The sequence below is a fragment of the Bombus affinis genome, chromosome 8 (assembly GCF_024516045.1).
Source record: "Bombus affinis isolate iyBomAffi1 chromosome 8, iyBomAffi1.2, whole genome shotgun sequence".
Taxonomy (NCBI): Eukaryota; Metazoa; Arthropoda; class Insecta; order Hymenoptera; family Apidae; genus Bombus; species Bombus affinis.
In genome coordinates this window covers 7,651,993-7,664,698 of record NC_066351.1, presented here as the reverse complement: position 1 = coordinate 7,664,698, position 12,706 = coordinate 7,651,993, and the positions used below count along the sequence as shown (strand labels likewise).

General features: G+C 29.0%; 2 protein-coding genes across 9 annotated transcripts in view; one reads left to right on the top strand and one right to left on the bottom strand.

The window, feature by feature from the left end:
* Positions 1-12,706, bottom strand: part of LOC126919852 (segmentation protein cap'n'collar) — a 111,464-nt gene that overhangs the window by 12,968 nt on the left and 85,790 nt on the right. For all 5 annotated transcript variants that reach the window (XM_050729483.1, XM_050729482.1, XM_050729484.1 and 2 more), the window contains exon 7: positions 12,169-12,393. In XM_050729483.1, the coding sequence (XP_050585440.1) occupies positions 12,169-12,393 (225 nt within the window). The remainder of the gene's footprint in view (positions 1-12,168; positions 12,394-12,706) is intronic.
* On the top strand, positions 8,165-11,703 carry LOC126919857 (ATP-dependent RNA helicase vasa). Of its 4 annotated transcripts, none has more exons than XM_050729496.1 (4): positions 8,165-8,323; positions 9,097-9,138; positions 9,210-11,012; positions 11,136-11,703. In XM_050729496.1, exons 2-4 carry the CDS (start codon positions 9,103-9,105, stop codon positions 11,220-11,222), a joined length of 1,926 nt encoding a protein of 641 aa, XP_050585453.1. In that variant the 5' UTR covers positions 8,165-8,323; positions 9,097-9,102; the 3' UTR covers positions 11,223-11,703. The 4 variants fall into 4 exon arrangements, with proteins under 4 accessions (XP_050585453.1, XP_050585452.1, XP_050585454.1 ...); XM_050729495.1 differs by having other exon boundaries at positions 8,169-8,373; XM_050729497.1 differs by lacking the exon at positions 8,165-8,323 and adding an exon at positions 8,458-8,690.

Here is a 12,706-nt window from a genome sequence, read left to right as displayed (position 1 = left end):
ATATCTACATAGCAAGTGGAGTACTTTGTTCTTTTGATGAAGTCAACTAATGAAACAGTTAAATCTCGTGAAACTAAAATAATTGTGCAAATTCAATATAATATTACATTTCTTTTTTTTAATTTATACTTTACAATTTGTCCAGCTGGACATTCGATAAATTTTTCTAGCTTAGAGTATTAAATAAACATTAAAATTTATCAATCGAACATCCGGTATTTTTGATAATTGTATTTTTCATTAAGGTCTATCTTAATACTGGGTAATTAACTAGGTAATACTTAACTTTCCAATATAAGAATACATACGTAATACATATATACGTATACATATATACGTATATATATACATACGTATACATATATACGTATACATATATACGTATATATATACATACGTATACATATATACGTATTTATGCTATTTAAGTTTTTGTGATGTAAATCCATGATTAGAATCATGTTTGCTTTTGTTCACACTTGTCTAGTCCACATATATTATCTAATGAAGATTATAAACATTAAATTTCATTAGCTTTGTGCGATATCTTATTAATGAAATTAACGATAAAATAAGACAAAATCAAGGTATTTTTAATGAGAGAAAGATTAAAGCGTAAAGAAAAATATGGTTTCTGATTGTCTTGCAAGCACAAAGTATAAAATTATTTTCGCCACATGATTTTTAAGGATTTTTCACTATTTATTGAAATTCACGATGAAGATAATAAAAAAATTAACAACGTTCAATTTTTATATAAAATTCATTTGCTTTGAAGTCAGTTGTTTGTTATGTAAAAGTCATTTACATTACAGTTAGTTGAAATCGTTAAACATAGATAATATAGTCAAGTTTAGTAGTATTAAAAAATATTAACGAAGAATTTATTCTCCATTAAATGATTGGAAAAATTAGGTTTCTCCTTCGTGATTAAATAATGTTTATAGTTCCATCTAAAATAATTCTTTTCGTTATTTATAAATGACCTATAAATTTCCTGAAAAAGATTATTCTAAAGTATAATTCTTCTTTGCAAAGATATCACTAACGCATAAACATACTAATTTTTATCATTCATTCATATCGACTGAGTATATAAAAATATCTCTATGTCGTTTTCTATTAAATTTAATAATAAATTTAGTAGAAGAATATTTAACTATATATCTGTTGCAGAATGATATGAATTATTACAAGCAAGTTAATTTTACATTTGTAATACTTGATATATACTTCTTGATACGTATAATTTCTAACTTAGCATAAATTTGACAACCGCTGCATAAATGAGTTGTTCTGAGTAAACAAAGATCTCTGAGAATTGGGACTGGAATGATGTCACGCGAGACATTATAGTTTCATATTCTACAATTAAGATCTTCTTTACCAATTCATGACAAACGTCTTTCAACAAAGATCTTGACGTCTCAAATATTTGTTAACAGTTCTTGACACACTTTTGGTCAAATTTCATATATGTATATTATTTTTCTGAGTTTCAATCTTCTTTTCTTATAATTGCTCAAAATATGTATCCACGTAGAAGTTCCAAAAAAGAAAATAATTCCACAAAATTAATATTCTATTGAGATCGAAGGATGATTATTTCAATTATAATTATAATTAAGTTACTATTAATATCTACAATATTAATAGCTTATCTACAATTGTTAATGTGGAGTATATTTAAACACAAATTAGAAGCTATTTCGATGTTACAAATCGATCGATATACGTTAATAAGACCAATATTGTACTAATGCGGCTATGAAACTGAACAATTCTCCTGAATTGTTATCTCCCGTAAGTTGTAACAAGAGCAGCAACGACAAACAGATTGCACACACCGCATACCTTCTATTGTAAGATTTATTATATCAATAAATACAAAAACTATTTATGGGAGCAAATTTTAAATTAGCAGGTAAATTCTTTTCGCTGTCGAAAAACACAATTTGACGAAAATTAATGAATGCGAATTATGAGCATGTAATACTATATAGTTATTTATTTATTTATAGTGTTAAATTGCTACGCATTACTGAGATTTTATTCTATCTTGAGCAACTGATTGTTACAATAGATAAAAATAAATTTTACTGAATCATGTAACGGAACTGTGACTTTATTTGATATTCAATTCGCGTGATTACAAATTTAACATTTGCATAAGTGCACGTCATTTATAGATATTAATATTCTAGAGCACTTTAATCAGATAATTAATCAAAGATAGATGTAATGTATAATATGACGTTTCTGGAGTAATTAGAAAATTATTATACAGAAAGAAAATGTTTACAGTTTGCTAGGCTTGATTCGTATCTATATTTTTTTTTTTTTTTTTTTTTTTTTTGGAATCATAATTCCTGTTGAAAGAAAAATTTTTTCATTACTAATAATAAAAATACATTTCTTTCGATGCTTATATAGAAATTCCTAAACAATAAAATCTAAGACCAGCTTTAGCAAGATCATTATCAGATACGCTTATCATTTAGATAATTGCTATATTAACAAAATACAATTGCTTATATTTATATTTATATCTTCATTGTTTAAATGTTTCAAACAAGTCATATTTATTAAAACAATTCGAGCAGTCCAGTAACCCAATAAACCGAAACTCGTCCTAATTGCTTCAAGCGTCAAAGCAAATTGAATTTTATTAAACTGTCCCAATTGTTTCTCTATGATGCTCAAAGTATCTCGCTCAAACGATCGTATATCGTTTTATAATAAAAGAAGTACTAGAAATAGCAGATAAACGATATCTTTATTCTATCTGCGGGGTAAGTATCTAGCTACGAAACGAATCACCGGTGAGGCGAGTGAATCAATTTCGTTCTATTATTACGATCGGCTGACGAGATGCAATGGCAAAAGAAGGGAATGAGTCACTTGCCGGCTTGTGACACACATATGCGAATACAGCCGCGTTCCCGTATGCACATGTGGCAATAGCCAGGCGTACGTGTCCGCGAAACTCGTTCGAGTCCTAGCTTTAAGCCATGGATAGCTGAAGAGGATTGTCGTGCTCTACCGCGGCAGTAATCGCTCTATCCCCTTCTTCTTCCGTTACTCATCGTTCTGGCGAATCATGCAAATCACGTTTCGAGTAAACATTCGTACATATACCGTATACGTATAATGCATTAATACGTCTACAATACCGTTTCTGTTTGCATTTTCGCCCGAACGCTTACATAACGCGCGTCATAATTATCCTTAATGGGTGGCTGAACGTGTGCGATAATATGAATATTTTTGACTCGTTTCGATATTTTTCTTTCTTCGAAGTAAATGCGTTTTACTATACACTGTTTAAAAATATCTTTACATATAGTATTACGTACACAGTATGTATCCGAATATCTGTTCATTCTTGACAAGATGTATTTCAATTTACAAATTACTGATATAAATGAGATCGCGGTATTTTTATTTCTTGTAATTATTGTAGCTACGTTTAATAGAATGCTACGATAATACGCTAATACGAAGTGATAAAATTCCTATAAGCATTGAACCTCGTAAAACAACTAGTTTGTCACTTCTTCTCGAGCTTTTTATCTTTAGATTCTTTAACTTCTAACTGAACGATCAGCATACATAATACATTCTCATGGCCTCACCATTAAGTCACCTTAAGCGATAAGACCTATTCCAGAGAGCCATGAAATATGTAAACAGAAAGATTTCATCGGGATATATCATTTGTTTATTTTAAACGTGACCATATGTCTCGTATATCCTTTTCAATGGTACTATCACGTATCACGTGTAGTGGTTCACGAAAATATTTCAACTCATGTATATGTAGAAACTTTTCCTCCATATATTATGCATATTATTATAAAAAATGTTGTATAATATATCGAACGTATATATATTAGCACTATATAAGAAGTTGCTGATTCACGAAGATATGAATATTTATCACTATCGTATCAGTATCATTGTTTTTGTTACTAAATCAAGTCAATTACTACGCTTTTATTCATTCATGTATAAACGATTTCACATTTAGCTATTAAGGCTTGTTTTACTTATGGAACTAATAAGAAAACATAAACGTCTTTTTACTTTTGTCTTAAAATCTTTGCTACGCTTTCGTTGCATTTTAATAAATTTATGCAATAAATAATTTGGAAACGATCCGAAAGAGTTTTGATTAAATGTGAGTATTCGTTAAAATCATACGAATTTAAGAGATATAAATGTTATATGTATTATAGATAATTAATATTCAGTGATGTGATTTATTGTCATGAACTATTTTTAAGGAAGTTTGTAACTTAATAATTTTGTTGATTTTCCCTTTAATTACTAATTCTCTATTATATTTTTTATAATAAGGCACCTATTCCTAGCTTTTATGTAAACTTTTCTAAGAATGTTTTACAGCAAATCTCAACACTGAACACACTTTTCTACATCTGGTCCGATGAAGAATTGGAAGTTTACAACACTATTGCATTTACGTTCTCTGCGCACTTCAAAAAGGTAGACAAATGGGTTCGAAGTTTATTTTACTACTATTCAAGGACGCAAAGAACACGTGAGTCAACCGTGTACCATTTGGGTATAAAGATGGTTACTTCGTTGTTACAAAGAACAATTGATTTGAAAAGAATACATATATTAAAAACCCTACACGAGTTTTTGTATTTACTATCCTTTATGTACTTGTTTCCGTTTATAATAATTATTTCTACTTTTCATTTCTAATTATTATGAACCTTAATCCCTTCTCTTTCTTCATAATATTTCATACACCTGCAGGCTAATTTACATGAGTCAGTGTTTGCAATACATAATCAAAAAAATATCAAAGCTTTTACGATTACAGGTATTTCTTTATTTAATCTAATTTAGTTAAATTTCACCCAGTTTATATAGTTACGCATAGGCAATATTGTACTCCAATATTTCATTAATTAACTAAAGGATAAATGTATTTGTTTTAGGAAAAGCCGATCTTAAATATTAATGCTTTATGTTTCCTTCAAAAAATCATCCGAGAAATGCGTCTATTGTAGATAATTGATAAAAAGTAATTTCTTTCGAAAGTTAAACAAGAATTCGATTCTTAAATGAATTAACAGATAGTTATAGAAAACAGGTTACATAATAGAAATTAATAGATCTTTTGTTCTTATATCAATGTACATAGATATATATTACTATTATTAGAACAAACGTGTTTTCTCTTTTTTCATCCACTTCAACTTTCTTTTTAAATCATTTATACCTTTTTTAATAATCTTATCTTCAAACATCTTTTCCAATGGGTAATCTTACTGAAATGCGTAATTATCCTGATCGAAATACATTAGAAGTAAAGTTGCAATTTGTGTTAAGCTTCACCAGCATTCGGTTCATCGCTTATTATGCTAAAAAGTGTTCGCATTAAAGAAATAAGGTGTACGTTTTTACCAACTGAAATAAATATTGTGATATATTAAAAAACAAACGATTCTAACGCTGTCATAAATAAATAAATAAAGCAATAATCTCTTAAACACTGTGGTATCCAAATATTATTTAATAAGAATCATTGTGTCTTGATGTTTCGTTCAATAAACCGAATGTTTGAAAACCACAATAGATACATAATTGTACGTACTGAAAACTAGCCCTACAGCTGCTACTATGGTACATCTGCTATACTTTTTCTCTTTCACGCATTCCTTTGTCTTATTCATTGTCATTGATACATGTGCGCCGCGTTTAGCGCTTTTATCTTGCTGTACGGATTAACGTGTATGCATCGTTATGATGAATTGCATGATCCGAGACAAGCAGATTCATAGTAGAAATGTGATCACGGTTTTGCTGTATCAATGATGTCAATTTCCAAGATGCTCTCGATCTTGCTACAATGTAATTAGCAAACTGCCGATATTGATACATTAATAAGAAATTCGAAGAGGTAAAATTGTATAGGCTATATATGATATACAAAAGATACTCAAAGTGTTCAAAGTGTTCATGTATATTTTACATTAGATATTTTGTGGCATTGAAAAAGAGAAAAATTATTCTTCAGACATCAGCCTTCAGAGGTTTAAAATAAGATATCTATTTTTGATGTTTCGCGCTGTGTAATGAAATTTTAAATAATAGTCAATATTGATCTAATGAATATTTATATATTATGTTAAGATACTAAAATGATCAATGAATTTCGTTATTTTATTTGCAAGTAAATAAATGAAATAATTTGTTATTTTACTTTCTAATTTAATTTTCATAATTTAATGCTTATATAATAAACGTAGTGCATGAACCATATATATTACTACCTTTAATTATTTTATTTATGCATATAAGTTTAACTGTCTTTACAGCAAAGATAAGAATACAAGAGCATATACGTTACAGTTATACATTGTTAGTGATTAGAAATGAAAAGAGAACATCCATCTAAAACATAAATAAGAGTTTAGCAAGGAATTCTTTCACCGATGGAATTGTAAAAAATTATTTTAGACGAATAATTCATAATGGCTCATGAAAAGTTATGAATTTTAATATCATTAAAATGCGTTTAAAAAAACTATTTTTATTTTATTTCATTTTTTTTTTATTATCTTACTTATTCTGATAATCAATTTATAACATTATTAATGTTAAAAATCAGTATACATTTGTTTGCTTTCTCAAGTATGTAGATATTCCTTCCCTGAAATGATGTGAAAAAAGGCAAAATTCCACTAGAAAGGTGTTGCGATCTTATCTATTATGTTGTGATATTATCTTTAAGCCTGTATATTTGTAAACGTTAAAGTACAATATTTTTGCAAATATTCATTAAGAAGTAACATTGTTACGTGAAAGTGTTATATAAGAATCAAAGTTCAACTTATATTCCTAAGTATAAATAAAAATGTAATGGTAATGATTTAACTAACAATAAATTTTCACAATCATCACAGCAAACTAGAAAGATAGCATTCACTAAATAATTATTTTTATGATACCATGTAAAAATTACGAAAATAAGATCAATAAAAGTTTGAACAAATAGTAAAATAGCAGCTATTTTTAGTGATAATATACAATTTTTATTTATTATTTAAAGTTTTATTAGGTGACAAAAAGATATTATCAACTGGCACTGAGAATGTACTATATATAAATATCGATATTTCTAGAAATGCTTTTCTTTATCTTTTAATGTATACATAATATTTTTACGTATGTTTCGTTTTAAATAATTTGTTTTATTATAATATAGACATAGTAATCAAGTTGATAGAAATTGTTAAATAAAATAGAAATTATACTAGAATGTGCGCAATGCTAATGTTATATAAAGGATATATTTCGAAATTTGAGTGAAAGAAATGATTTGGTATATAAAACATTTATAATTATGATGCTATAATCATTTGCGGCTATTGTAAACTTAACATTCTCTGAAGATATCTATGTAAAAGTTAATCGACAGGAAATTGCAACCACATTGTATACAAAGAAAATTTGACCTTGAATATTATTGGCCTTTTATCTAAACCGACTCTAGCAGTTGTTTTCGTATGGTTTCTAAATCTAAGTAACTGATTTTTAGATAGATATTTCCCTTCAATCGACTTAAAAGATTCCACAATAAATAATATACTTTTTATCTTTGCTGTAGTAATAAGTAATACAATTTTGGTACTAGAATATCATCAACCATGTAGATATTTAACATACATTGTAAAATAACTCGGGAAATAAAGAAGCAAATACTACTAAAATACAACTTTGAAATAATTTTATGAAAACCAAAGATGTTTACTGACAATTATAAAAAACACCATACAAATATTAAGATCATTTTAGATTTCCAAAATTATTATAAAGTATCGTATCATTTATTTGTACGAAAATTATGTTATCTTTGTTTAAGAAACTGTTTACGTCAAATTTTTTATTCATAAATTATTCTTCTAATATACTTCTAATAAAAATATAACATTTTCAACAAATTATTATTTTAATAATTTATTAAAATAATTATTAATTTTTGTATTGGAAGTGGGTATGTGTAAATCTGAGAAAGGTATAGGTTCGTTAATGCCTTACTACGATGTTGAGCAAGCTAAATGCAGTGTGGATAGCGCATGCGCACTGCTTCAAAACTCGATGGTTTATTCCCGAGAATCGGTTTTCTTTAAGTTGGCTGCTCTGTCAGCTCTTTGTTCGTACTGGCAACGGTCGAATACAGTCAGCATTTCTGCTCTTACGGTTGGGTGGTTTCAATCGTCTTTCGGCAGTTCAGAAGGAAAACGATCTGTTATATTGATCTGTGCGACATACGATTCTCTTAATTGTAAGTTTAATTGAAATTTTCGCTTCTATTCTTCTATTAACAATCAAAGTGTAAGTATCATAAAACTAGACTAGCTTTGTTCATGTTTAATATTGATCAGCCGTGTTTGCCGGGTAATCACGATTTATTTTATCGATATGCGCGTATCATATTTACTACCCGCTAGAAAACAAGATATTTAATTAGTATTGATTGCACATTTATATGTGCTTAAATAAAACAGATGAAGTAGTGATGAAGTGAAGTCCGGATCAATATTATAATTAGTGTATAATTAATAATTTTACAAATATATGTTTTGCATTTCAACGCATACAAATAAAGCCATAGTACAAAGGGAGATCATTAAGTCAAAGAAAAAAAGACGGTCTGTTCTGTTTTCTAATATTTTTTTGGAGTTCTGTGTATATGATTGGTGTTTATATTGTGAGAGATATAGCTTACAGTTTGTATCGATCTCTATTTTCACGAATTACTAATTTAAACTGATGCCCTCGTAAACCGGTTGTAACAGAAAGTATTTTGGAATGTTTTCGAAATAAAAGTAAAGCATAATAAATATCAATTGTAATTTTCTAAATATATGTATGTATACGAATTATATTTATTATTTAGAATATTTTTATTAAATTTTGTTTATAATATTTTCAAATTGTTCTATTTCAAATTGGAATATTATCTTTTAATTGTTGTCTTTTAAATTAGATTATTGTTGTTTATTGCGTAGACTTTCTTCTATTCTTATTGTAAAATAAAAATAAAATTTGTTGTAGGATACAATGGCTTATGAATGGTCTGAAGAACCTACAACTTCTGTAAGTATTAGAGTTTCAACATTAGAAGAGTTTATGATAATAAAAATGATTGTTGTTATTTTTTATATTAGCATGAAAGTAATGGCCGTAGTTATGGAAAAGGGCGAGGCTTTATATCGCACAACAATCCGTGGGAGTCTAACGACGAAGAAGATATCAAGAATGATCAATCTAATGATGACAGCCTTTGGCAATCTGATAATAATGATAATGATTGCAAAGTAACCACTAAAGTGACAAAAGACGGAGAAGGAGGGGCAAAAGGTGTAGAAGGAAGAGGTAGAGGCAGAGGCAGAGGGAAAGGCAGAGGCAGAGGAGAAGGAGGAAGGGTTGGTCGAGGGAGAGGTACATTTAAAAATAGGGATGGAAATGATAATGATAATAATGATTACGGAAGAAATAAAAATTATGAAGATGATGCTGATGCTGGTAATGAGAATGACCAAGATGGTAGCTCAAAAAATACAGTTGTACAAAACAATTATTGTGCAGAAATGCCACATAAACCTAAAGAACGGTACATTCCACCAGATTTACCCAGTGATGAAAAAACCTTATTCAACAATGGTGTTGAAATGGGCATAAATTTTGATAAGTATGACTTTATTGGTGTTAAAGTAACTGGAGAGGACCCACCTCAGCAAATAGAAAATTTTGAAAATATTGGCCTTAGAGCCATTCTTGTACAAAATATACAAAAATCAGGATACACAAAACCTACTCCAATACAGAAGAATGCCCTTCCAATTATAATGAATGGTCGAGATTTAATGGCTTGTGCACAAACAGGTTCAGGAAAAACTGCTGCATTTTCAATTCCCATTATACATCTGTTATTACAAAGAGGTGCTGATCTAGGGATATCCTCAGCATACTGTGAACCACAAGCTCTTATTCTGGCACCTACTCGAGAACTTACTATACAAATATGGCAGGAGATTGCTAAGTTTTCATACAATTCAATTATAAGGACTGCAGTTGCATATGGTGGAACATCTGTTATTCACCAAGGAGGAAAGCTTTCTGCAGGTTGTCATATACTTGTAGCAACACCTGGCAGGTTAATGGATTTCGTAGAAAGAGGAAGAATTAAGTTTTCTTCCCTACAGTTTCTTGTATTGGATGAAGCTGATCGTATGTTAGACATGGGGTTCTTACCTAATATTGAAAGGATTGTAGATCATGAGACCATGCCCACGATTAAGAGGCAAACATTAATGTTTTCTGCCACCTTTCCTGATGAAGTACAGCATTTGGCAAAAAGATTTCTAAACAATTATTTGTTTGTCGCAGTTGGTGCTGTAGGTGGAGCTTGTGCAGATGTGGAACAAAATTTTTACGAAGTTGTCAAGGGCAAGAAGAAAGACTTACTTAAAGAAATTTTACAAAGAGAACACGATGCTGGTACTTTACAAGGTACTTTGGTGTTTGTTGAAATGAAGAAGAAGGCAGACTTTATCGCAGTCTTCTTGTCCGAGAGTAATTATCCTACTACCAGTATTCATGGCGACAGATTACAGAGACAAAGAGAAGAAGCATTAGCTGATTTTAAAAGTGGGAAGATGTCTGTTTTGGTAGCTACGGCTGTTGCTGCTAGAGGTTTAGATATAAAGAATGTATCACATGTTATAAACTATGATTTACCAAAGGGAATCGACGAATATGTTCATCGAATTGGAAGAACTGGTCGTGTAGGAAACCGAGGAAGGGCGACTTCCTTTTTTGAACCTGACGATGATGCACCACTACGTGAAGATCTTGTTAAAATATTGAAACAAGCAGAACAACCTGTTCCAGAATGTTTGCTGACTGAACATATGAGGAGAACCTGTGCGCCAGGAAGAAGCAGATACGGAATTGGAGATATTCGAGAGGTGTGTAACTTTTAATTATGTCTCCATTATCATACTATAATTGTATATGTAATTTATATTTTATATGATAAATATGCAGTAGTATTTAAAAAATGAATAATAATGTATATTTTTTTTGTACAGTATATAGACGGATATGCTGAAACAGTATATATGTCACCAACACCAATGAGGCCGGAAGTAGCAGTCGAGCCTGAAGACGCGTGGTAGAAAAGTTTGTCTTTTTTTTTGTTTACATGCTTTTTGGTATTATTGTTAGGAGCAAGGTAGTATACTTTGTTTCTTTATTCCATAAGTCAGAGGTACAAAGAATTTTCTATTCATTAAAGCTTAATATGTTTAATAGTATTCTTTAAAGATTAACAAGTAATAGTAAGTTTGACTGAAACGAACCAGACTGGACTACTATGTACCTCTTTAGAATTATAAGTTATGTATAAGATCATATAATGCTATTTTTCGTTAATGTAGTATGATACGTGATTTGTGAGATGTGTATTCTTAGATATAGTTTAATACATTGTGTTGATCGTACAAACATTAGTTTTTAAGAATAAATAATAACTCCATGATAATCACTTAAAAACAATAGTTTATTTTCATGAAATGTTACTTTCAAAATATTATGTTTAGTGTTTTGTATGTTTCTTTTTATAATAAAAAATGCAACGACCGAATGTCTTATTTTGAATATCGTGTTAGTCATTTTTACCAAAAATATATTTACTACATAAATATCGATTTCAAATTAACATGTATTTTTACGATATATGTATATGGGGCATTAACTTATATACAGAAAACAAATTAGAAATTATTATTATTACTATTATTGGAAAGAAATTTTCATATTAGTTCGCGTAAATACATATATAACATATAAATGTATATGTCTATATAAAAAGAGATATCTTTTCGAGATATTAAAAGAGATCTTTTTATAAAAATTATTTTATTTACATTTTATAAAATTTTATAAATTAAAAAAATATTTTATACATATATTAGGTTTTAGAAATAATTAAACTTTTATATTAGCTTATAGCATTATAGGGGATGAAAATTCAATCAGTAGTGAATGAGTTAAGGAATCAATATAAATGATTACGTACGTATATAATTCAGAAGTAATTTAAAAAATAAATTTTGTACATACCATCATTCATCGCCATATCCATCAGATGTAAATCCTCGTCATTAAGGAGAGATGAAAGAAAACCATCTGTGGTTTGATTGATCGAATCGGAAGTTGGTGTATGGTAGTACATCATATCCGCTGGCTCGGATTTATAAGCTGCTCCACTTTCTGCGCCCATCGGTTCGCTACTGTTTGTTAAATTCATTGACGTTGCTACGGCCGAACCCAGATTTGATGACCCACCTGCGGCAATTAGTATTTTAGTTCCAAAAGATTAGGTACTTATTAACATTTCTTTTTCTATCCTGCCCTTTTTATTATATTGATAGCATTAACAATATAATAATACTATTAGTTAATTCTAACACTTGTACTACATATAAGAATATCATTTTAGACATTTTCTAAAACCTTTAATACTTCCAATAATATACTATAACATTTAGGAAAATGTTCAGTATCATTTAGATAGCGTCTGTTTAAAATTATATGTAAAGATTGATCAAAAAAATGTGAGAATTAGGTCTTTTATAAAAATGATGCATTTTATCTTACA

Coding starts and splice junctions, on each gene's coding strand:
- LOC126919857 (XM_050729496.1), top strand. CDS start 9,103: ATGGCTTATGAATGGTCTGAAGAACCTACAACTTCT. Junction 9,139..9,209: donor CTGAAGAACCTACAACTTCT/GTAAGTATTAGA, acceptor TTTTTATATTAG/CATGAAAGTAATGGCCGTAG. Junction 11,013..11,135: donor GAATTGGAGATATTCGAGAG/GTGTGTAACTTT, acceptor TTTTTTGTACAG/TATATAGACGGATATGCTGA.